This window comes from Phasianus colchicus, chromosome 2 (genome assembly GCF_987193195.1).
Source record: "Phasianus colchicus chromosome 2, bPhaCol1.hap1.1, whole genome shotgun sequence".
NCBI lineage: Eukaryota > Metazoa > Chordata > Aves > Galliformes > Phasianidae > Phasianus > Phasianus colchicus.
Window position 1 is genome coordinate 10,620,711 of NC_143437.1, and position 27,796 is coordinate 10,648,506.

At 37.8% G+C, this 27,796-nt stretch overlaps 1 protein-coding gene across 25 annotated transcripts in view; it reads right to left on the bottom strand.

The window, feature by feature from the left end:
• The window catches only part of NRXN1 (neurexin 1), a 641,583-nt gene that overhangs the window by 6,919 nt on the left and 606,868 nt on the right, over positions 1–27,796 (bottom strand). For 15 of the 25 annotated variants that reach the window (XM_090134781.1, XM_090134773.1, XM_090134785.1 and 12 more), the window contains one exon: positions 12,173–12,260. In XM_090134781.1, the coding sequence (XP_089990907.1) occupies positions 12,173–12,260 (88 nt within the window). The remainder of the gene's footprint in view (positions 1–12,172; positions 12,261–27,796) is intronic. The other 10 variants (XM_090134782.1, XM_090134786.1, XM_031598421.2 and 7 more) reach the window with 1 other exon arrangement.

Consider the following 27,796-nt stretch of genomic DNA (forward strand, 5'->3'; position numbering starts at 1 on the left):
ATAGCAATTGAACACAGTTTAGAACTGTGTAGTAATGGATTAGAAAGTTGTTATTCTTGACTGTACTTCTAAAGTGGTTTAAAATTTAAAGGGAAAAAGCTAACTATTTTCAGTGCCCAGTTTTCATTAATACTGTGAAAAGAAAATTGGAATTGCAGGCTCCCATGGTGTTTGTGAATTGAAATTAGCAGACTTAAAAACAAAACAAAAAATCCAGCAAATGGACCCCAAACGTGTTTTCTTTACATTTATGCCTTCCCACAAACTGTGAATAGGAAATTACTCACAAGACAAGAATGTTTAACTACTCTGTTTGCAATGAGGCATGAAGGCAATTATTTACAGGACACATATTAATTTTCACTCTGCATGTTATCATTGTAGACCTGTTTGTGGTTGATTTTCTGCAGCATTGTTGGATTTTAGTGAACTGGTTTCTGTGCTCACTGCAATTTCAATGTCTCATTACAAAGACTATGTTGGAAAAACAAACTTCAGTGCTTCCTTTGTTGAACAGGTGGAATAGCTGCAACAGTAAAAACAGGATGAGGATCTGCTATAAATTTGCAAACCCACCCTGGTCTCAATACAGGGGTATTTTGGCCCACTGCCTTCCTCCTCAGCCTCAATTAGCTCTTGAAAGGAGGCAAAATGGGCACCCCAGGGGCTGCCCAGCAAAGAATAAGCTGTCATGGGAGGGAAAGAGCAGGAGATAATTCCACTGCGCTGCATTTATCAGACTTGGAATAGTCTGTATCCAAAGGCACATGTAATCCATGTGAGAGAGATACCACAAAGCAAACGCATTGCTGAACATACTGAACATACATGCTGCACTCCTTTGTCATTTTGACATCAGGATTCAAAGAGAATGGGGGCTGAGAGATGCACATAAAACTGATAGAGACGTGGTGGAAAGGTCTGGTGCTTGGGAGTGGAGCGACACATTTCCCACCTTGAATGACGTCAATGTATTTGCTCTAAAAAAATATGTCAGATGCTTGCTGAGTTTAAGAGAACAAGATAATAACTTACTTTCAAAGGTGCTTAAGATGAAATTATTACACTATCTGTACTTCTCTTTGGAGCACAAAGTCAGATTCTTTGCTTCCTATGAATTGAAATCCTGCACGTTTTTAGTAGGAAAGATATAATACATTAACATGCCTCTAAAGTGATGCCAACTAATTTAGCTACTCATAAAAATAGTTGAGCAGCAAAACAGCATCCACAGATAAAAACAGTGATTCCTATATTAGGAAGCAATACGTTCCCTCTTTGCACAGAATGCAGTGTTTATTTCCAAGTACAGTGACCTGCCATACTGATGGCAAATAATTTACAAATTCTACCACCATCTTACGACTTCAGGTTTTGTGCATAGTGTATTTTTTTTTCCTGTGGTTGAGACATGGGAAGGTGATCTTGACCTTCTTTACATGTCCAAACAAATCTAAAGGGAGAGGGGCTAGTTGGTAGTGCAGTGGCAATTGCTAAGACATGCAAAGAATGCATTTTGCAAGTTGATATGATCTGCAGAGCTGGGGAGAATATATTTCACACAGTTTAATAAGAAGGTTTTGTGAAAACACTTACTGCAAAACTAAATGTAATTTTAGCCTAAGCGGAAAACGTGAACCAATATATCACTTCATGTTTTTAGCAGTCGTCATCCCTGGGCTCTTACTGTCATGTTTTGTTTTGGTTTTAGTTGTATTGCTCCTCTTTCAGTGTTCCTTGCCTCCCAACATGGATGCTTCCTCCTTTTATTCTTCAACTATCAGCCCTAACTCTCCCCCCTTCTATATTCATGATTCATCTTTGCTTCTAAATAACTTATCCTGTTTTTGGGAGTGGGGGAGGGGCTTTGGTAATTTGTAACTTCGCTTCAGAAATTTTGACTGGTCAGCATAGTCAATGGATAGTGTAGATTTTAAATCAAAGTACTCTTAAATGGAAAAAAAGATGTGTTTTTGTGAATAAGATAACATAAGGAAGACCCAAAAATATTATACTTCTGATAAAATATTCAAGCTTGAGGTAAGTAATTCTAATCATGGGAGACAGCTGGGAGAGCTAAATGAGGATGTTGGCTGCTTGCAGCTCTAGCTCTCTGAAGGGTGGGATGAACACCAGTGTTACTTCAAGGAAAGGGCAGGGGCACTTGAAACATTTTTTGGCCACAGCTGTTTTAATGGCTTCATTGTACCAAGAACTTGTAGCGTTAGTGACAGTGACACTTGGAAACAACTGAATTTAGTGAAAGCCTTGCTGTTGAGCAAAGGATAAAGGCTTCTTTGCCTGCTGTTTTTATCATTTTGCTTAAAACAGAAGAAACACAAAAACAAATCAGACCACCTAATCTAGGAACCAGTTTTCTGTAAAGGAACACCAAAACGTTATCATAAAGAGTAAGAAATCTGATGGCTTGTCCTGCAGAGCAAGGAGTGATTCTTGCTCGTGAAATGAGCTGGAGATGCACATACCCTCGCTGATCTTTGCAATTGTGGGTGATCCCCTGAATGTTTTCCTTCACTAGGCAGCTTCTAGCTGATGAGAGAAATGCCTATGCACACTGCATTTAATTTGCTCTAATTACTGTCATCAAGTCAGACTGACTAATAATAAACTTGATTATATGCTTGAGAAAAGAAGGGTCCAGGGTTTTGAGATGTTCACACACTATGTACAAATAGTGAGCTACAATTGCCAAACAAACCTGTGGATACAACAGCTATAGCTACACTTGCTGAGCCTGAATCTTATTACTTCTCAGACCTCAGGTGTTACCCTAGGGGTTGGGAAGAGAAAGCTAAATGGACTTCAGGACTGATACAAATAACACTTTTTTTTCCCCCTCATATTCTTTTTCTCAATAATATTAAAACATTAAAAAAAAAAGGATCGCTGCGTTTACCTCTACTTCTGTCATCAACATCATCTGTAAAGCAGTACTGCTGACCGGTGTCAGCATAAAGAAAAAGTTTGAGGGGTCTAAAAAGCCCTTTTTTTTGGAATATAATTATCACATATTCTCACTGCTTCTATCTTATTTTTTGATTATCTCTTTTCTCTAACTTCTTTGAGGGTATGTTCACAACATGTCTTGTATGTAGATCAGAATCAACTGTTCAAGCCAGTTTACATAGAAGCTCCCCAAGTCCCAAATCTAGACTACAGCTCTTAACCTTTTGAGAAGAGCAGGTTTTGAAATCTATGGGCCAGGACAGCATGTCAACACGGCAGAACAAGACTTCCTTCAGGACTTCGTGTAGTTAGAATGAGATAGCCTACGGTTAGACAGTTTTGGGTCCATGCATCCTCATTACAGGTTATTTTTTCCTTGAATTTTCCCTACTTCCATTTATGAGTAATATCCTTAGAGAATAACTACTTCTCCAACTTGGCAGCATTCACTTGCCACTCTGCAGGTTGTCAAATGACGCACTAAAAATGCAGTGTTTCTGCAGAAGTTTAAATTAGGTCTTAGCAAGTAGCTGAAAATTAGCAGCAATGGTCCTACTACTATATATGCACGAGAGATAATGAAAACTCGCTCAGTGCTGATTGCTAGAAAACATCAGCAAAAAGTAAGAGTTTGCCCTTATCTGTGTTGTCTGGCAGTGGGGTAAGCAGCCCTGTTTGCTGCCAGCAGTCTGTTAGCATGGTAATTAGTTGATAAGCTGCAGCTGGCATACACTAACTACCTTCTAACACCGTATTAATTGAATTTATCAGGTACCTCAAATGGTTAGCTTGAAGCATAATGGTTTGCTCATGCACCTGTAAGTTCCCAGTCTGAATGCAGAATAACTAAGCTGCAAAAGATCACACAAGTAGAAAGTGACCAGGGTCACTTAATTCAGACACCTGACTCTAAAACCTCTGACTTCTGTCATATATGCAGTGTTCCCCCTTCTTAGGAAAATTGCATTTTCTCTATTTGATAGGGATGGCTGCCTCAGATTCTCACCTATCTAACCCTTCCTCCAAATAGTAAAGGTAAAGCAAATTTTCCAATAGGATTTTAAGTATCTGATTTAAAATTGCACTGTTCAAACTTGGCATAGATGAACAACACCATGTTGGCTATAAGCTATCTTATCCCTTCACAAAATGCTGTTCTTCTACTAACATATCCACTGAAAAGTGAAGATAAACAGGGCGGAGAAAAGATCTTTTTCCCCACAAAGAGGCAAATTCAATGTGTTTGTGTTACAAAGTGACATAAGTTAGTTTCAATACTGCTAGCATCAACAGTATAGTGCAGGAGAAAATATATACGCTAGGTGTGGGCAATCAAACTGGAATAAAGAGTAGTTCATGGAACACAGTTGCCTTGCATTAATCAAGGTACCAGTTGCATGGAATCTAATTTCTAAGTGTCACGGGCATAGATTGATCTAGTTAACAGTACAGGAACAGGTACCCAGAACTGGAGCATTAACACTTTAACTTCCAGTGCACTACATGATGTTATGATGTGGAATACGGAAAACCAAAAATCACAGAACCACAACACTAAGAAACAAGAACTACACATTTATGTCAACATTCTAAGAGTAGCCCTGATTCTAAGTGTAAGCTTGAAAAAGTAATTTTAACAATTACACACTTAAATTTTGGATTTTTAACCAGATTTCCATGAAAACTGAAGGAACCTGCTTGAGATTCAAGCAGCTAATTCATTGTTGCACAAGCAAAGCCTCTACCTTTCCAAAACACCTCATTTCCTTCCCCCTCTATCTTCCCCCCCCAAAAAAGACAACCATTTCTGGCACTGTGGTTCTAGGAAATAGGAAAGAGAATTTAGAAGATGAAAAGGAGGTTGCTATGTAATAGAGCTTAGAAACTTTCAGCTGGAACAATCAACATGTGCCACATATGGGACAAGACCTGACTCAGTTGTGATTTGGTATTTAAAGAAAGTAAGATAACAAGCAAGCAAGCAAGAATTATTACCACCTAATGAATATATAGTTTATCTTTTGAAATGTGCATCAAAAAATCCTTCACGTTGGTTCAAACATGCACAAAAGAGCTTCAAAGTGCCTTGAACCTCTTTACACATCGGTGACATATACATTGAACACTGGGATGTAATTTGCTGTATAACTGAAAATCTTGACTATCAGTCTTGAAGATCAGAACGACTTCGTCCAAAACAACACGGTCATGGATCCAATTTTTTTTTTTTTTTTTTGCATCAGCAATCAACAAATTCAGCAGGTCTGTGTAATGCCTTATTCAGTAATTTTGAGATTTGCTCGTTTTCTCTTTCTTTGGAGTCATTCTGGACTTATCACCCTTTCCAGTTAATGCTGAGATAGTCTGTAAGACAAGTTCTATATCTGGGAGTAGCAAAAATTATGGGTCAAGCAACTACTTGTATGCTAACGACAGTGTTTTCTGTGAAATTTCTAAATAAATTGAGGAAGCTCTCAAGAGTTGATGCATATCCATGTAATGAGGCAGAGAAAAAGGAAGAGAAAAAGAGTACTAAGTGGATTGCAAGACAATTTTCCCAGCAATGGAACAAACCTATACTTCTCCACTGCTGTGTGTGCTGAATGTGCGTAGGCGTCTCCTGCTCTCCATAAGCCTTGCCCACAGAACTGTGATCCTCAGCTCTAAAATGCTTGCTGTTCACTTCCTCTGACTCACATTATCTCCTGCAGAGATTGTATGCTTGCCTTGACTGGCTAACGTATCACTACTACACTTAAGTAAAAGGACTATATGTTTGCTTGCTAGACATTTTATTGAAGTACCTGGATTGCTTTTCTGCATTCCATCCCAGCCCAAGTATCCTAGCAGACAGGATCATATGATTCAGATTTTTGGGTAAATACCCTGAGAACTGAGCCATAGTATTGTACATATTTAAAAGTGTGAAAACATGGGCCACCTCTCCAGGAGCACTAAGCAACATGCCCATTTTTCTGTAATTACTGTTTACAAAATGAGTAAGTTTCATCAAATTACTAGAAACATTACCATCTGGTTTCATCTCAGCTGTGGAATCTCTGAACATATAACAGCAATATCAATACTTATCAATTCATACACTTATCTGAGCTATCTTCTCATGTTATATGTATATGCCTGAAAGTTAAGTAGAGGTTTAGTTACTTGCATTCAAATAATAATCCCAGTATTTACATTATGAATGGATGCCATTCATATACACATTACAGAAAGGAGAATCTTCAACTATCACAAAAAACATGAGTAGGATATGAATGCCCTATACACAGGAAACTCCATTCATAATTTTTGCACCGATGGAAAAGTTCTTGTACAAGTTAGGACAGAACTTTGTACGATTTATAGTGACTTAATGTTGATATTTTTTACCAGTGTTAGAGAACAGTGAGTAACTGATATTACACTGATAGAAAACCACTATGTCTAGGAAAAAAAATTCATCCCTCAGTTCCCATCCACATTTTGAATTCTGATATGTTCATATCACTGTGAATACAATTGATAGACCTTAGAATGCATTAACCTGTGCTGTCATTTCTAGGCACTATACTATACCATCTGAATTACATATGTTCAGCAAGAAGTAAAAATCTGAATTGTCCACGTTTAAAAGGCATGTTTAGCTTGCAACAGCTGAATTCTGTCTTAAAGTTTGCTTTAAAGATAAACTTTAAAATAATTTTCTTGGTTCATAAATCCTATGCACTACTTGAGGTTACACAAAGAAAGCCTGCATGAGAGCATGTGCATGCAGATCATCCCTAAAATTACAGATAATGCATTTGAGGAGTTAGAATTTTCTAAATTATTGAAAAAATTACTTATCAGAGTGAAAGAAAACCCCTTCTTTCAGTACATTGTTTTTAGTTACTCCTAACAGAAGAAATGTATGAAGACACTCAGGACTGGCTAGAAAGCTGCAATTCTACTCAATGTCCCTGCGTTTCGGTAATGTGGCTGGCAAAGGGTAGAGATCAGTGTTGACACAACTGATTCATCACCATTTTTGACCTCTTTTACTTAATGAAAAAAAATCTTTTTGATCAAATTCAATTGAGAATTGCATATTTGTAATTCACGGTGACAGACACAAAGATCTCAGTCTGTTCATTTCACAGTTAAATAAATTCAAAAAGTGTAACGTTTGCTTTCTGACAATTAAGGGGGTCTCCTGGTTAAGAAAAATTAAGTAACCTTAATAACTGTTTCAATTTCAATTCCAAGAAGGTTAATCTATACTTGAAACATCTCACTTCCTTTACATGTTCTATATGCTATTTTTTTTTTGTTGGTAAGTAAAACGTAATTTTCACTCTGCAGTAGCTCATGTAGACATATCTATATGTACTTCAGCTAAGCATTTAAAAACAACTCAGTGAGCTTTCTGAAATTGGAATCACATGTACAATGTTATTGAATGGTTATTGAAATGAGACAAATATTCCCCTTATGTCTCAACACAGTGACCACAGTTACCTTTTTGAACTAACTGTAATTTTTGTTTTCTTTCAGCTCCTTGCATGATGCATTACATTAAGTTTATTGAATAACGCATTTACACTTGTGTGTAAATTATAGGAATAATTTCACCTTACTCTGCAATTTTTTTTTTTTAACTGCTATTTGAATCAGAAATACAGTGAATAATTTGCAGCAGGAAAAGAAGTGCAAAACTTTTAGTAATAAACAGAAATCCTTCTCTTTCCATATGTCACAGCTCTGCTCATTAGAAAAAATAGGTATAAGTTCTGGGACCAAGTTTAAACCATCACAAAGTGTTTGAGAATGTACGGTTCCTAGCCATTTCTATCTGCCTAATACATGTTATGACACAGAAGGGAACATATATATGGAGGAAGCAGTCTGCAAATGCAAAGTCCTATACTATTCTTCTTACAGGATAAAGCCATCCCCAGAGCAGTGAATGAATGCTACTGCATACTTTATAAAAGACATCTTAAATAGTGGCTTTGTTCACTTTCTCCTGGCTGCACCGGTGCATTGCACATTTCTAAACACTGCCAGTGGTTTTCTGTGATGCAATAAACCAAGCCAAGGTGTGGGAAAATCAATACATGCACAAAGATCAGTCTGTAATCTATCCTATTACTGGTCCTTAAATAATAATGTGGGAAATAATCTAATCCCATTTCTTTTGCAGGATCAAGAATTAAGGCTAAGACAGGTAAAAAATGCACCAGTTTGCATGCAGCACTGAACTCTGCCCTGGCTATTGCCCTCTTTCCCTAGAGACTGAGTACAGGACAGGGTCTGACACTAATCAAACACTGCCCTGGGAAGTGGAATCCAAGAGCTTCTAGCAAGGCAAATGTTGATTATGAGATGCTTAATTAATTTCTCTCGTTGCAACACATGAGATTCTGGTGGTAGAAAGCTGATGAGTAGCTTGGTTTGTTACCGAAACACCACTTTTTCACTATAAAGGTTGTCTTTGCTAATACTTTTTAGGCCAATGAATACCATACATGCTGGCAGAGTTCCTCCTCTATGTATCCCATTTCTGATGGGGCCATCCAGAGAGGTTTTTCAAGCTAAATTCTAATTTATAACCTGGTTGACTCCTGAGTTTGAGAGGATTTAACTCTAATTTGCAGCAAAAGTTCTGTTTTGTCATATGCTAAAAACTGTAAGGCTTTTTCCACCATCAAGATTTCCTGCCATTAAACTCCATGACTTCACTTCATTTGACCCAGTTTGTGCCTCTGCTTTTTGGAACCTTTCCATACCCACAAAAGAGGCTAGATAAATTCTAACAAATAAAATACTACTCAGTGTAACTGGGACAAATAAGCAGTGTAACACACATGCCCATGCAACTCTACAGAAATCAGAACTCTGCACAAAGCTCAGGAAGGGCTGGAACAGCACTGCAGGCATGCAAAATGGCCATCTGCCCACCCACAGTTTTATAGCTTTTTAGGTAAAATTAGTAAGTCATCCCAGCTCTTTTTTTTTTTTTTGGACAAGTTTCCAGTAATATTAATCATAACTTGCCTACAAAATGAAAAAGCTTTACTATTTTCTCAGTCACAAAAAGCAGAAGAAAGAGTTATTAAGGTTACTATTCGTGTTGCTATTAGTAATTAGAGTAGAAAAGCAATACATGTTGCTTTACCACACAAAACATAATGCAAGCAAAATATGTTGACTAACTTCTGCATGCTAATAAATTTGTTATGACTTCATCCAATTACGGCACATTTAGCAGTCACAATGAAATCTGCAATTATGATGTTTGTGACTTTATGTTCCAGACAAGTTGATGGGATTGCTGCTTAGCACCTCCTAGTCTGGTCTACATTTTTATGTCCTATAAAATTTGTTGCAAATTGCATCTTTTCCTTTATTCTTTTGAAAACAGGTGCACTGCAAGCAAAGATTGTGGTGGCAGGCCAAGACTTGGTACTGACTACAAACTTGGTACTGACTACAAACTGCAAGACATTTATCCAACAAAGTAAGTCCTATTTTAAACATAAGTCTAGCTAATTGGTAACATCTAGCTAATGACTACTATCTATGATATGTAGGTCTACAATATTCAAATGATTTATTGAGTACTCTTCCACTTTGAGCTGAGAACTTTAGCTAGGAATAGGCTTAGTATGGGCAATCCTCATGAAAATGTGCACTTATGGCTCTGTCAATAAAATCAAATGGGCTCTGGTCATCCCTTCAATGTATTCTTTCTAGAAAAGCATTGATGTGAGATTAATGAGTATGCTGTATCCATTGCTGAATGATCATCAGGAAACAAGAGAAGAAATCTAATTGAATTTCAAGCTACAGCCTCTCAAGTGAAAATACAATAGTAAAATTGTCCTAATAATCATGTAGATTCTATAACTATCTTCCTTCTAGAAGTATCTGTTAGGAAACATGAGCTTCTTCAGCTTCAGCGAGGAGGTGAAGGTATGGCTATAGAGAAACAACTGAGTTTTGTGAAAGAAATTAAGGGAAGAAAGCTGAACTGAACCACATGAAGAATTTAAATTGAGGGTCATATCATTTTGCATTTCCTATCCCCAAAATGAAGAAAAAAATATTCTGTCATTGTCAACAATATTATGTTTTTCTCATTTAAGTTTAAGCCTACTGTGTGCATGTTGACTGCAGAATAATTCAGATGGAGTATTATTCAGATGGACTGCAGTATTATTCAGTGCTTTATTGCTACAGGACTACTTATGGAGAAATGAAGACTAAACTTTCAGGGAGACAGATATGCAAGAAGTTACGACTTCACCAACCCTTTCGGTTGATGTTGTTTCATATATGAGAAAAGGACAAGGCCATTGAAGAAGGAGGCAAATTAATAGCTTTTAAGAGTAGAGAGTGGGAGGACAAGTGACATTTTGATGTGTAGAATGACAGATAAAATGATCCAGACAATTGAGTTTACGGAGAACATAATTCTTGTGCCAATCCATGCTTTTTTTAAAAAAAAAAAAGCAATAGCAGTTGGGATCCAAGAAATGAAACAGTAAAACCATTCTCAAATAAACAAAAATGAGAAGTGTAGCTGAGTGACGAATGGTGAGATAGAACAGGAAAACAGTGGAAGCAGGGACATGCGGCCCAGAGAAAATGCAGGGCTGCTGTCCAGACTTGCATAGATAGAATCAGGAAAACCAAGGCACAGATGGAACTAAACTTGGTGAGGGATGCAAAAAACAACAAGGGATTCAAGAGGCTTATTGGGAGCCAGGTAAAGGAGACTGTACCCCTTCCTGATAAATGAGAAGGAAGAACTGGCTTTAACAGACATGGAAAAGGCTGAAGTTCTACTCAATGAGTTCTTTGCCTCAGCCTTCATTGGCAGCTGGGCTTTTTACATCTCTTGTGTCCTTGAACCTCTAGGAGGAAATAGGGGGAAGCAAAATCCCTCCCACTTTAAGAGCAGAGAAAGTCCAAGACTGTGTCATGAGACTGAATCTGTACACATCTATGGGCGAGATAACATGCATCTCAGGGTCCTGAGCAACTATTTGATGTGGTTGCCAAGCCACTCTCCATCACATTTGAAAGGCCCTGGCTGTCAGGTGAAGTCCCTGGAGACTGGAAAAAGGGAAGCATTTCTCCCATTTTCAAAAAAGGGAGAAAGGAAGACCTGGGGAACTACAAGCCCATGCGCTTCAGGTCTGTGTCTGGGAAGATCATGGAGCAGACCCTCCTGAAAGCAATATTAAGGCACATATGAGTCAAAGAGGTCTGAGACAGCCAGTATTGCTTCACCAAGAGCAGATTGTGCCTGACCGATCTGGTGCCCTTTTACGAAGGAGTGATGGCACTGGTAGACAAAGAAAGGGCAACTGATGTCTACCTGGACTTGTGCAAGGCCTTTGGCACGGATACCACATGCTTATCTCTAAATTGGAGAGAAAGAGATTTGAAGGCAGGACTATTTGGTGGATAAAGACAATAGTAGGAATGAGTGCAGCCTCATCAAGTTTGCTGATGACACCAAGCTGAACAGTGCAGTTGACACAAAAGAAGGAAGGGATGCCATCCAGAAGGACTTGAACAGGCTTGAAAAGTGGGTCCATGTGAACCAAATAAGGCTGAACAAAGCCACGCAAGGTGTTACACTTGTCCTGGGGCAATCCCAGGTATGTATACAGACTGGGAGAAGAAGTCATTGAGAACAAATCTTTAGAGAATTTGCAGATGTCTTTAGTTTGGAAAAATACCATAAAGCTATTTTAAATTTGAAACTGATGTATTCTATTATATTCAGGTTTTTACCATCTATTACAGTAATTCAAAATGAACACTGCTTTCACTGCTGACATAATAAAATATCTGAAATACTGTACTTTCATCAGGGAAAATACTTAAGGCAACTGCAACATCTTTTTTCTAATTGAAGTTGTCCCTTCTTTATCACAACAACGGTTACAGGGGCCCCAGAATGCCTTTGTGAGCCTACCCTTTGGTGAGCTATAAACCTGCACAGATCACAACTACCAAAAATGGATTCTAGGCTATTGCCTTGGAATACTATATGGCAAACTATCCCTCCCAGCTGGCATACATATAATAGGTATAAAGGCCCTGATTTAACTTATCCATGCTAGGTAAGAAAGGACTGTCCCTCTAAATTTCTGGGAGATGGAAGCATGCAAATATGAAATAAAAGAAAGTAGTAAAAAAGTTGACTAACCTAACCCACCTGAGCTCGGCTCACAGGGATCAATGTCCTCGTCATCGCTGGGACATTCAGCCGAGGCCACCAGGATGTCATCTGTGGTCTGCAAAGAAAATAGAAGTCATATAGGTATATTTTAATTGGTTTATTACGTTCTAAGGTTCTCATTGGTATTGCTTGAATTTATGCAAGGCCCAGAGCATTCCAGATTTAACAATGGTACAGTGACACTTTCCAACTCTCTATTAGTGGGACATTGCTTTTCAATTTGCACTTGTCAGTTTTTAAAGGAACTGCATTAGATATTCAGTGCAAGCCCTTAAACATTACAATATTTTCATGCAATAACAGAAAGTACAAGGAAAAAATGTGTATACTCGGGCTACCCATCTTTCCTCTTTACCTCTAACGTCTCTGCTATGATATTATTGAAAACACAAAGAGTATTAAAAAACAAGTCAAAGTATTGAGCTGCCTGCAGCTGTTAAAACTGAAATTGTATTGATTGCACTTGCTGTCACAGATATGGAGTCCCCCCCCAAACAAACAAACAAAAAACCCAAAAGAAGGAAACAAAACTATTATTGAGTTAAAGCCACTATTCAATGAGAAAAAAGGCAAGGAAAGAAAACAATAGTAAATATATACATGTTAGAAAGTACCAGTTAAAACATCCTTTTGTCTTTAGTAAGTGAAGAATTGCCCAAGTTCTGTGCTGAGCTCAGAGAAATTTGAGGAACATCTGTCCAGAATTAGCTTGGACAGTTTGTAGTATTTAAAAAAGAAAAAAATAAATAAAAATCAAGACAAAGGAGTCAGATGATAGAACCTGGAGCAATATATAGAAAGCAAACTGGGGACTTCTATCTACCTTACCTTACTGTGAAAGAACAAGAAAATATTAAATGAAACACAGAGGCAATCAATCTGAACCTAATAAAATGATGCACCTTCTGTTCAAGCCACCTCTGAGAATAGGCATTAAGAAATATAATAAGAACATCCACAGTCATTAGGGGAAATAATAGCAGAGAAATATAAACTGTCATGCTCATGGTCATTTCTCAAGCAATTACTAATGAGGTTAGGAAGAAGCTTTTCCTGTGGGCAACATGTTTCTTTTCTGCCCATTTCAAACTTCTCTTCACCTCACTGAAGGAAATACATGAGGAGAATAAGAAAACGTGACACTGAAACATACAACTAAGGATAAAGTTGGCAAAAAAACACTCTTGTGTTCCTGTATGATATGTATGCCAATTACAAAATCCATTTTGGTCAATGTGAAATATCATTCCTGGATGTCTGTTTGCATCGGAGAAGGACTCTCAATACCTCAAAGTTTAACCTTATCAGTTTATGTCTGAATATGTAAATACAATACTCCTGTATGTTATGGACAAAGCTTAACCAATGTTATTTATCATATTCTTCTAACTAAAGTTCTAAAGCAAAGCACATTACAATAATAGGCTTTTCTTTGTCACGCTTCAAGAATATTAATGAATGTACGCTTTCCACACTTCTGTGAGGTAGGAAAGTGATACAGGAATACATTTATTCATACGTGAGGTGGAACAAAGAAAAGCCTATTATAATAACATAATGATAGAAGACTGAGACATAATAGAATGAAATAGCTTGCTGAAGGCATTCAAAATGGCTATAGACAACAGCTATGTTATGCCACAGTTCAGAGCCATAATCATAAGGACCACCTTTCCTTACAGTTGGAAAGGTTTATGTAAATCTGCAAGGCTGCCAAACTAAGTTGGCAGATTTGGAATGAGAGTTATATATACATAAAAAAAAGTTTTCTAGTTGACCATTCTTCCTGCTATATAGCTATAGCAAAAGTCAGCTGCAAACATCATATTGAATTTCTAATGTCCATTTCCTTTCCCCAAAAGACAACCATTTAAGCCTGAAAATCAATATCTGTTTAAAAACCAATCTCTGCCTGCATTTTTCCTAACGTACAGAATAAAAATAAACAGCCAGGTAACCAACTAATAAAGCCTGCACATAAAAGGTTAACTCCGTACTTCAAAAAGCACTTACAGTAATAAGAAAGTATGAAAAAAGAGCCATGTATCCCCCAAACAGTTTCAATTTTGTCAGCAAAACCACAGTGCCATATATTTGTCCTTCTGTCCATAATGCTGATGTTATACTTGTATGACCTGCAGCTGGAATACTGAACACTCCCAGTTGAGCACTAGGGAATTGTGTATGAATACCATTAAGCAGAAAGCATCACATGCATACATAACAGTGATACCAACAAATTATTTCCTCTAAGAACTAGTCTAAATGGATTTTTGTTTAAAGGGTGCTTTGGAACATGCAGGGGATGTGTTAAGTCTGTGATTCTTTTAACTTCAGCTGATAGAGATTAAATGTTCAGGTCAAGTTATGGAAGGACTGCAGTATCTCTCATTACTCTTTATGTAGCACAATATGGTCAGAGTTTAACTTCAGTCTCTTTGTCCAGTTTCGACTGTAATCAAAATTACAAGAAAACAACTATTGAAACATCATACACTTTAAGTGCCTTAACGTATGAAAGATACTTTGCTCAGTTACTTATAAGGGGAGGTCAAGCCTATCTTTGTAAAATGATACTAATTCTAGTGATATCTCGGGAAAGAATGTGCACATTTCTTCAAGAACAAAGGAATGTTCTTGTTTGATAAAAGTGCATGCACACTAAGGATAAAGAAATTAATAACTATTAAAATAAATATGAAGATACCATGCCAAGATTTGTATCTCTGAGCATTAAATGAAATAATCTTTGTTTCAAAGTTAATACAAGACATAAAACGGATTTTGTTGCAAACAATAAAACAAGTACCAGTATTTGAATGAGAAGAGGTAAATTACAAAAATTGTTTTCTTCGTAAGAAATGTATCAGGAATAATTCCAGGTTAGATGTCAATTAAACAGATGTGTCACAACCTCCCCCTATTCTCTGCTTTTCCCCGAACACCTCTTTCCCATTACTCACATATTTTTCAGCATTAAGGCAAACAAGCTGTGAAAGGAACTAAAATGGTAGTGGCCAAGCTACATATAAAAGTCATTAGACCAATTAACACAATTTAAAATGGGATTAAGAATTAACTAAAACACTAGAGAACATAAGCAACACATAAATTACAAAAACTGGGCCAGCTACCAGATCGCTCTGTGCAGAAGAGCTCTGACTGACAGGAACCCACCTGAACAGAGAAAAGGATTTAGATCTAAGGGTCTCAGGCAGCCAAGGGGTATAGATATATAATGCAAGAGCACAAAGATATATAATGCAAGAGCACAATGTTTTACTTGCTGCACATTATCTTTTTCATATACTCTTTAATTTGGATGGGAAGATTTACAATAAATCGGTTTTCCTGAGTGAACTGCAATTGTTGCTAGCACTGTGGCTAATTTCCAGGACACTGCTTTGAGAATACTCATTAATGAAGGATTTAAAAGTCAGCGGAAAATCCCTTATTTACAGCGAGTGCCTAATAGGATAAGATCCAACTGGTATTGTAGTACAAGATTGGATTAGAACGTCTCGTGGGCAAGTTGTTCAAATTCATTTAAGAACTGATAATCTAGTTGTAAGGGATTGAAAAAAAATATTCAAACTAGCCAATGCACAAATGGAAGGCGAAGTAGGACTTCTTTTCATTTCACCTGCCTTCTTTGTGTATTTTCAGAGCCCTCTGTATTCATTCTGTGGTTGTGGTTGTATAATCTGAAGTGTAGCCCACTCTAATAGGTGGCTTCTTAAATAGTTGGACATCTGTTCCCGTTTCAGGAAAAAGGATGGTATGAAAAGCTTACAATCAATATGCCAAAATAAGAAAATGCATCAAAATCATACTTTGTAAGGTGAGAAGTCACTACACGAAGTGATTTCTGGCAATTACTCATGGCTGTGGCCACTACAGGAGTAAGTCTTACATGAGTCAGGTCTGTTTGCAGAAAGTAGGTCTTCATGATTTGTCTCTTAGCCAAGGGAGTTTAAAATATGACCAATCTGCCACACTGTCTGAGGAAGGAAATGGTGACTATTGCAAGAAAGCTCTTGGCCAGATCAAAAAGTGATGCTCTAGTTATGGCTTAAATAGAGCGACAGGCTGCAGCTGTAGGTAAATATCAAGTTGTCTCAAAGATTACAATCACAGGTTCAATACCAGTACCAGAAATTATGACTGTGTCCTTCTTATTGTGCTTTTGGAATGCTATGTCACCCAAAAATAAATAAATAAATAAAAAATTGCTAGTGAATAAACAATACAGGAAACCATTTTCTGAATCATTCAGTTTTTGCATGACTGAGTGTAAATACATACCATCTTATTTAGTTTTCATGTATGAAACTTGTTGAACCTGCCAGTACCAGAGAAATGCGATCTAAAAATTAAATCGCCAATCTGAATTGTGCATTCATTAACAGTATAATGGAACCTGCATATTTTCTCCTAGCGTTTCACCAGCTTTCTTTTAAAGCACAGCACCCTACAGCTACTCTGAATATAGTTTATTTCATTCCTATTCAGTGATATACTTTATCCCGTGAGAACTGCAACTAAATTCAAATTACACAACAGTTAAAAACTGATAGACCCAAATTACTATATGAATTATAAACAGCACAACCACTTGTGACTACTGCTTAAATTATTTTGGATTAAAACTTCAGCTCTGTAATCAAAACTATTCTTATTTATTCATATAGCTGTGGCACAGCTCCCTCAGCTGCACCCCTTAGGACTTGTGCTGCAGACCCTTCTCTGGACAGAAGAAGGCTCCAGGGCCTTGACGTCCTTCTTGTAGTGAGGGATGCAAAACTCACTACACTCGATGATCACTTCCCTTCCCTGCTGGTTGTACTGTTGCTGACACAACCCAGGATGCCATTGGCCTTCTTGCCCAACTGGGCACACTGCTGGCTCATGTTCAGCCAACTGTCTGCTAACACCTCCAGGTCCCTTTTCTTTTTGCAGCTTTCCTGATGCTCTTCCCCAGTCCTGTAGCGATGCATGGGGTTGTTTTGATGTAAATGCAGGACCCATCACTTGACCTTGCTGAAGCTCATACCATTGGGCTCAGCCCATTGATTCAGCATATCCAGATCAAGTAGAGGAGGAGAAGAGTCTGGCAAGGATGCTACTGGTAAGGGTTAGCAGTTCAGCAGGTTAGCAGTGATATTCTCTAGAAGATCTTTCAAAAGGGCAGGATGGTCAGGAAGAAAGCAGGCAGGGAACAGCCGGGAGGAAACCCAGCCAAAGGGATGCTGAGAACAGATGGTGCCTGAAGAGCACTGCCTGAAAAGGCTGCAGGGCTTCATGGAAGAGGCTGTACTTATAGCAATGACCGGAGGTGATGGCAGCCTGAGAAGGGTGGTGGAGCACCCACAGCCCCGTGGCGAAGGGATAGCATGGTGTAAGTGACAAATTAATGGTGAGGCCAAGGGAGAAAAGAGGGACTAGGCATACAAAGGAATGGGTATATGGTAGTTGATGTAGCCCGACCAATTATGGGAAGTTTAACGGCTAAATTAATTAACCGCTGTTGACAAATGACTACATTAACACATACATTCAGATACAGGACTAGGAAATTAGACATCAAATTCTCCAACTTTCCTCTTTCCCAGTTTTGGGTCTTTTAAAATTACTTATTTTCCTCCTGAAATTTTATACAAATAGTTACTGTTCAGTGAGAATCAGCTACCACTGACATTTAAATGCAGAGGTCTGCTTCAGCTTAGCAAAGGATATATAACTGGAACCAGGATATGAAGAAAGGAAAAAACACGGTATGCACTTACAGCTTCCTAATTATGTGTGGCAAACTTTTCTTCTAAAATACTGTTCATGTTTACACGAGGGAGCTGAGAGCAGCCACTGTGTACTGACGCATTGGACATATTAATTTCTGATGCACTAAGTGACTTTCCTACAAATCATTCTCATATATATTCCTCTCTTTCTCTCCTCTATTTTTCATTTAAAGGGAGGAATAAAATAACATAAACCAAAATAACATACACCAAAGTGCCCAGGAATGCTGGCAGAAACCAGCAAAATATGAAAAGTCACGAAAGAGTTCACATGGAAAAAAATCAAATTTCATTTTTGGGACCGGATTAATGACACAATTTTCTAGCCAAGACTGTGTAATTTAAACTAAATTTTCTGTGTATGAAGCAGATTTCTATGATTGGTTGTCGAGACAGTTGTAGAAAAAAACTGAAATACATCACATTAATCAATTCTACTCTTCAGCTATCTTCTCCCTAGTGTTAATAACCTCCCATTGGACGAAATAGTGTGCTGGTAAGAAAAATAAGCTATTGTGATGTAGCAACAATATCAGCTCCAGATGACATGACATTTGGACAGCTGCCCCTAAATTTGTATTTAAGCTGTGATTGGTCAAACTACATGGGCACCAACTACTGCTCATTCACCCACACCTAGAAAGTATTTTCTCAGTGCTGTGCTGCTGAAAAAAGTTATTTCTGCACATGGACATTAAAATGCTAATATTTCAAATATATATACAATATTATTACATATTTCATTAACTGCTGACATTATTATTACCCTGTAATGTGAACATACAGTAACTGAAAATCAAAACACTCCCAAACTAGATTTCATCTAATTAATATCATCATGCTATTTCTCTTGAGTTTGTCAGTGTCTGACAGAAACATTAGCAAAATAATAATAACAACAACAACAAACTAAGACTTCTGAGTTTGTGACCTGAATGTTTTAGAAATTAAACCCTGAAGGACAGGTAAAATGCTAAGATGACAGCCAGGATGTCCTGCAGGGTAGCTTCAGCCTTTGTCCCTCAGTGTGGGCAGGGACAGGAACACAGCTGCCCAAAAAAGCAAAGCAGAATAATCTTTTTTCTGGCTTCCAACTCTCTATATAAAGTCTATCAGGAAGTTTTCCAAGAATCCTTAAAATCCACAGTATCTTTTTAATGCAGACTAGTATTTCTATTACTTCTCCAAACCTCTTCTCCTCTCCCCCCAAAATCCCAAACATTTAAATTCTCATGAGCAAAATTACTACAAATACATTTGAAAAAAAAACTTATCTATTGAAAAATGACATGAACAAAATGGTGTGGCTTTCCTTTAAGCTCTGAATTTGAAGTTAATTGCTTTGGTCAAAGTCTCAGCATTATTTACTTCATCCTGAAAAAAGCAGGAACAGAGATAAGAAAATCCACACGCTCACAAAGCTGCAATTTTTTACCTGGAAAGCCAGCCAGGCAGTACTCTGCAATGATTTTTAAATATATGTACATTGTTCTGAAAGTAATGCCTCCTATTTATTTCCATAGAAACTACAGCAGATACAATGTGCACAACAACGCTACTTGATAGAGCAAATTCTCAGCTACAAAATTCTATTTTCTCAACATGGTCATCACCAGTGCTGTCTATGTATGTTCACCACAGATAAACAAGACCCTGAGTGCTGTGCTTGTAAAAATGTGCACCAGCGGAGGTGACTGCTGTTGCTGCTGAAACACCACCTACTGCCTCTCTATGCTCACATCCACTCTTTTGTCTCCAAAAATATTCACCAAGCATCAACAAATATTAATGGGTGCCATTTTTTCCTTGTGGAGGAATTCAGTGACATCCTTTCTCTCCATACGCACTTCCATATCAGACATCATTGTGTCAGACTGCCCCTCTGCTGCCATCTGTCACACAGCAACAACATGTAATGGAATAATGGTGGGAAGGTTCAACCTCTGCTGCCATACCATCATCATCCGCCTCTTATCTTATGGGCCAAAAAAATATAGTAGGTGTTACTATTGGTGCAGACATTATATAGTAGTACTGATTAAAAAGAACTATTTAACCCAGTTTTTTTCCTTATGAGGTAATATCCCTCACCTCCTGAACCACATGAATAACGTTAGTTTCACAGATGCAGATAAGAAATAACATTTCTGTTATTCATGAATGTTTCTTCTCTTGTCCTCCTTAAAACTCTTCATAAGCAGCTATTCAGCAAATTAACACAACTGTTTTTATTCTTTGCGTCTGTCCTTACTAGGCAACACACAACGCAAACATCTTCATCACTGATGAGCCATTCCCACCATTTTTAAAGAACTTGCAAAGAGATCTTTAACATTGCACTACTGCATGATAGCAGGAGCTATTCTGGCCTTCCCTTGTTTATACAAGCCGATGCAGGACTAGTTGTGTTTCTTGAAAACACAGCAAGTCGTAAGAGCACAGCTTGTTACCATTTCTCAACTCTCAGCAAGAAGATGAAGGTTTGTTTTTTAGAGTAAATTCATTACTAGACCCAACTTTTAAGTTATGGCACAAAATTATGCTATTTATAAAGAGAACTATGGATGTTTACCATGAACTTTGGACTACTGCTTCAAAAAGAACAAAGTGTGCATATTTCACATCTGACCAACATTTAGGCCAACTCATGCCTTAAAAATCCAGTGGCATGTTTTGCATGAGAAGTAAAGTCAGCTTGCATTTTCTGATATGATTTTATTTTTAGTCTTCTCGTTTGCTGACGTAAACATTTTGGTCCCCATTAATTCTGAATTCACAAAACACCATGGACACTTTCATAGGTTTTTCTTCTTTTTAACCCAGAGATTATGTGCTTCTTCAACTGTGACATTGCTACCGTGATAGCAAACCTATTAATTTATATTTATGGACCACATATACAGAGATTGTTCAATTTTTAGAGTATGACTCTAACTGCAGTCTTATTCATCTCCCAAAACTCAAATGTTGCACTGTTAAAGACTTTAAAAATGACTGTTGAGTTATTGGTGGAGAAATGGGCTTCTTTTTAACTGACCTGTGGGCCTCCAATAAAACCCATTTTTTTGCAAACTGCAACTTAATCACTGGCCTAAGACCATACTTAGCCAAACAGAAATAGAGATAGAAACCTGGAATCACTTAGCTACTAAAATCCCTAATACAGCAGAATTAGAAGGGCACTTACATTTAGCTGTGCTTCCATCTTCTTACACATTTACAGAACCACCAAATCAACAGACTGTGAATATCCCTGACTATTAAACAGTATAACATAAGAGTATTTTGATCAATTGAAATCTATGGGAATTTAGCTACCAGGTAATTCTCAAAAGAGAAAGGGAGGAAAAATCCTTCACAAGGAATGCTCTCTGTGAACTAACATTCAGTGTCTATTCTCACATTATTTTGGGGGGAGGAAAAAGCTTTCTAATCCTGCTTCAAAATGCAGAATACCAAATAATAACAACTCTTCTCAGAAATGCAGAAAACTGCATAAACTCTCAGACTACTCACTGGCCCTTTAGATACATCAGCAATCTCATCTTGCCCCAGTGACAATAAACAGATAACATGGGGTCTTCTGCCTAACACTGACTGACCCATAGCACGTCCTTCAAGTTCACTTCAGTGTGTTTTTGACTCGAGGCAAATTAAATTAACTCGGTCAGAAGCAGGAAGGCATCTGCTGTTAACCCTTTCCCAATCCTTGTTTTCCTCTTCTTGAAGAATGATATGCACCAGCACCACTCCAGCACCTTCCATCCTTCCTTAGTGTCCATAGTTAACACCATAATTCAAAACGTCTGAGAGCCCAAGAAGACAGCTGTGCCATCTTGGATACTAACTACTTGGTCACATTTTGTTCTCCAGTAGCAGTGGGTTGCAATAACAGAGAAAAGGACACTGGCTTCTCTAACCTGACTGCACTTCCTTACCTTAATTTTTTAATCTAAAAACTCAAACATTGACGGGATGGACAGCACCAAGGAAATCCACTGACCAGTTCTGCAGGGCAGGGAAGCGTCGTGCCAAGCACTATTCTGCAAATGAAACTTGTTAATGCTAATGAGAGGCAAACGCGCACTGGAAGGAGACAATGCCTAATTGCTTTTCAATTAGAATAAGTATTTCATTAAAGCCACTGTTTTGGAGATACAGTTAATTAGATAGTTTCTGCAAGTGTCCATTTGTCACACAGGCATTTGAGTTTGTTAACAATGCCTTGATTTCATAACCGTGGAAGCGACCACGCTGGCAGCAGATGTGAGGAGCGTGCAGCAGGGCAGCAGCAGCACCACATGCCTGGAGCTGCCTTGGAGTGGCTGCACCCCAGGTGACATCATTTAGCCTTCAAGTGCTTCCAGACCACAATGTTCTTCCATAAACACTTCCAATTTAAAGCAGATGAAGTTGAAATCTATGTTTGTTATACAAATAGGATTCATTTTTAATCTCTGTCATTATAGAGCTATGAATTCAGTATACATCACAGTATAAATACTACAACACCTACATTTATGACTCAATATCTTGTTGGCAATTATTATTTTTATTAAATTAGCTATTTAAAGATACCTTCCAACTCTGCTGGTACTTTTTTAAGCCTGAGTATATCAAATTATTAGTTTGCATGCATGTGCACACTTTTTCAAATGAAATAGCTCCCTAACTTCTCAGATTGATTTCAGAAAAAAAAAAAAAAAAAAAAAAAAGAGAAGAGAAGAAGAAAAGAAAGAGAGACATTATTTACATGCAAACATTATTCACAACTACTTTATTAAGCTGTTCTACCATCCCTAGTAGCCTGCCTTTTTCATCATGTATATGAAAATATAACCAGCTTTGCCAATGGGAGCAGCTTAAGAAAACTAGAACTGCAGTTCATACACAAGGTTATTTGGGTTTGGGACATAAGAATATGGTTGCTTCACAGTGTATATATACATATCTGGTTTTCCAGTACTGAAGAGAGGAGCTGAAACCTGGGAGACTCCTCCTGTGCTAAGGGCATAGCAACATTTGGATAAGGAGGAGGAGGAACAGGAAAGATTTGAACAAAAAGAATAAAGAAATCGGGCTGTGAGTGATGGCAAGATGGGATACTGAGATGAAGAGTCATAAGCATGTGAAAAATAATTAAGACACTGCTGGAGGATTTAGGAAAAGAAATGAAGCACTGTGCTTGATGTATAGTTAAAGAACGGGATCCACAATCATTACAAGTGGAAGAGAGAATGGTGGGGACAAAGAATTTGGGCAGATCAGCAACGTGGCTCATAGAGAGCTAAAAAGATCAGTGGCCATGTACAAAGGCAGCTAGACAGGAAAAGTTTATGGTTTGTAGCCATTGGAAACAGACTGCAAGACAGCTGCTGACAATGAGTGGAAAGCAGAACTTCTCGACAGAAGCCCGGTCCATGAGGATCCATCCTTTTAAAGGACACAAGCCTACTGCTCCTACTGATTGTTGTTAGCTTGGCCTCAGAGATTTGCAGGGCAAACTAGCAGGGCACAGCTGTGCCAGTTGTCTGCTCAAGGCTATCAGGTTGGCCATGCATAAGTAGAGTATGTATCCACTGCTCAGTTTTTAAAGCAAGTGAAAAGCCTGCACACGTGACATTCAGTTTGGAGAGTTTTTAAGGTAACAGTAATTAGGGAACACCAGAATTCAAGTATGATGTGAAACATGAATTCACAAACCATGTGCCTGCACAGATTAATAACAAAATATTTGAATGTCAGCTGGAGTAAAGATGCACATTTCCAGGGAAACTAAACGTTCACACTTCAGTTGTGTATTTGGCCCATCATTTCTTGTGAAATCATTTAAGACTGAAAGCCTGAGCTCATAAGCTAGAATTGCTTCATCACTCTTCTGACTGTAATAAGGCACACTTCTGAGACACATTCCAAAGACATTCATGTTATGAGATTCTCCAAAAGAACCTAAGTTGAAATGATTAAGTCTTGTAAACTGTGATGCTTCACCTTCATTATTACATTATGAGCATTTACTCAAAATACAGCAGAGAATTTAAAATAGAATGAAAAGTGAAAAATTAGCCATCTATGCAAAGCTGTTATTCAGTTTTACATTAAACTTTGACAAAGTTTTTCCATTGTCTAGGAGGAGCTTAGAACTCACTGTCTTTTGTTTTTATAAGATGGTGGAATTTTGTTGTTGAAATTCAATACAATACATTTTATTGAGAGCAAACAGAAAAAAAAACATGGTAAGGTTCCTCTTTAAAATGGAAAATGATTTTGCAACGCTCAGGCTCAAACTCAGATAGGAGTTTAACAGAAGTTCTTGTTGCTGCAACTAAGACTTTCAGTTGGCTCCCTAAATAGGCATACTATGCCAGCAAAGTGTACAATGAAACTCCTAAAGTTTGTCAGTCTTGTCTACGTGGGAATGTTATTGTGATTTAATTAAAACTACTTTAATTCCCAAGTCTACAGCTGTATTCTGAGAACAACAACTGGATGTGTTTCGCATAGCTTTTGTGGGCACTGTAAGCTACCTCCAGCTCCAGATCCCTTCCAACCCAAGCCATTCTATGATTCTGTGATTCTACGATGATGGGTAACACCCGTTAGGGAAGCAAGCCCTTATACTCCCACTGACATGCTCCATGTGTCTGACTGTACCAATCTCAACTCTTCAGATTCTATTCTCTCTTCTGTAAAAGCCATGTTCTACTGTTGGAAGAGCAAACTCCACTACCAAAAAAATACAGACAAACCCATGAGAAATTCTGAACTCAACAGGACCATTTCAGTCCTTCTCCCACTGGTCCAACATCAAGTAGCCAGGAAGTTTGTCACTGTCAGCATCTCTTGAGCTCCTTCAGTTAGACAGCCATTGAAGAGTCCAGTCCAACTCTCTTAAGCTTTTATTTCTCAGAGTTAGCTTCAATACAACAAGGTGTTTTTTTTGTTTGTTTGATTGTTTTTTGCTTTTAAATATCTCAAGAAAAATACGTAGGTTCTAAAGATCTCAATACCTCTCCCCCTAGACCAGCTACCAAGCACAAAAAATAGACCTCAGACACAGTGATGCCCTACACTATGACATCATCAGGAAAGTAGTCCTTGGTTGCCTGTGATGTATCTCCACTGCCATACAGGGCAACCCTTACTTTTTTTTTCCCCCTATCCAACAGCCCAAAGCAGGAACTAGGACCAAGAATCTGGCCCCAAATTCTACATTAATACAACTTGTATTAGTAGGATCCCTCAAGAAAGCTGATAGGAACTCAGTGCTGTATTTCAGCACTTAGAGTCAAAGAGCTGCCAATAAGCGGAGACACAACTAACATCACTATGTGCAGCAATTTGAAATAAGAGAAATAACAACTCTGAAACATTATTTTGATTGATTTTCTTACAGACACTAATGTAGCATCTAAGCACTCAGACAAAGGGAAGGAAAAACTCTGCAAGTTAAGTGGGACCGCCCACAGAGAATTTGTTCACCTGATCACACCAATTTGCAAAGATTAATTGTATGGAAGGAGCCACACAATGTTGAATTTCATGATAAATGGACACTATGACAGCAAATGATTTCCTCTAATGTTCCACTATGCTTTTCAGCATTTGAAATTTAATTACTTGGAAAAAGAAATAGCAAAAATCATCAATACCTCAACTATGACACAGTATTTTCAACTTGAGAAGAGATTTTGTTTCACCACAAAGGAAACTTCAGGTGTGAACCCAAGGGAGGCAGATCTCAGGCACTATGACAGTGTTGCTATAGCAATTATTGGTGGCAGCATGCATCAGCTGCGTTTTAGCTCCCAAGCAAACTGCTTGGCTCATGCATGCTGAATATAACCAGAATATAAACTTCTTGATGCTTACTGTACCTAAATAAGATTTGTAAATTACTTATCTTGATGCACTTCCACTAACTAAGAACGGAAGAATATTTTTTGTTACTAATATTTAACCCCATTCATAAAAAAAATTATACCCTTGTATTCAGTTAGATATTTCATGGAAAAGATATATGCTCTTTTCCATGAAATCAAAGTTATACAAATATATTCTTAAAAAAAAAAATCAATTATATTTTATGAATTATTGTGCATAATACATTATTCAAACAGGATCTGGATTGAATACGAGTTATTTATGATCACATTAATATTTGGAAGCAAAGGAAGAAAACCTTTGATCGAGATAAATTTTTATAATAATTTCACATAAAAGAAGGGTGTGAAAAAGCCCCATTTGGTTATTCTCAAAAGTCTAAGCAGCTGATAAAGCAGAAATATCTGAATCACCCTTGCATGTATTTTCCCATTTAATAATACTTCACTTCTCAGCTAAATTTTCCTAGCTATGTTCATTAAAAAACAGGAAGATCTCTCATCTTTTTCGGGAGGCCAGCTGTGGAGGGTCTGCTGATAAAGACTTGGACTGACTCTCCTCCCATTTATTTTTGGTTCGTTTGATTTATTATTCTTAATTATTCTGTATTATCTCACATTCCTTTTAATAAATTAGTTTCTCCTACCTCGGTTGGGTTCTTTTCCTCTTCTTTCTCCCCCTTCTCTCGAAGGGAGGGAGGAATGTTGCGATTAACTCTTCAAACCATGACAAAACCTCAGAGCCAAAGCATCCCAGACTTTGGGATGGGTTAGGCTTGAAGCTAGATTGATCAAAACAAGCAATTTATGAACTCACAGATAATGGAAAGAACACCTCCACAGATCAGGCCTTCCACAGAGCTCAAACCATAGACTTAGCAGCTCTTCTACCTACTGCTCTTTAATTACTCAATTAATGTTACTAATTGATCTTATACTTCGAAAGTGCTTCAACAGCCAGAATAGAATGGGTCTTAAGAATGCATAATGCTTCACAACAGTCTTTGGTAATAAAAGATCCATTATGGTACAAAGTGCCCTATATATAATGAGGCCACAGAGGACATGGCTGTGTTCCACATTTGCTCACCAAAATGACAAAACTTCACACTAAACTCTGGTAGATACACTGTGATGCAGTTGTTTTCTGTTTCCTTCTCTGTATCTGCAGCCTATCGAATTAATATAGACATATTTCAGCATGTCTTAATATTATTCGTCAGCGTAATAAAGCTGTTGCATCTGCACTCCTTTGTTCTCTCCAGTGCTTTTCTGCAGCAACTTCTGAATTAAAGGAATCGTCACAAAATAGCTACTTATGCAAATTACACTCAGGTATTCGGGGGAGTGAAAAACCTAGAAAAAAAAAAAAGATCTATGTACAATGGAGTGCTCTCGGAGTAAGGCTATCATTTCTTTTTGGCTTAAAACAGAATCCACAAGTTCTATCTTAACTAAACACCATTTGATATGAGTCGTCTTCTTCAGTTTCGAAACTTAGTTCCTGTTTTCTTTATGAGCCATAATACCACGTAGCTGTAATGCCACATACCCATCCCAAACCCTCTCCTCTTCTGTAAAATATCCAAATGCCCCAAGTCCTAGCTTTTAAAAATAACACAGAACTAAGAAAATCCTTGATTTCCAGGGCAACAATAAGTAGTAAATGTTTTCCATTAGGCGGCTGTGACTTGCCTAATTCATATGTGTTTTATTGCTGGAAAGGAAATGAAAGCCTTCCCTGCAGAAAATCTCTTTTTGGACCTGGATTTACCATAGAAGAAACAATCACCTTGGTGCACATAGCTCCACACTTGCAGCTATTTTTTTTTTCTTTCTTTCTTTTTTTTTTTTTTTTTGCAACAGCTTCCAATTAAAACAGCAGGACAGAGAGCAAATGGCCCATTTCC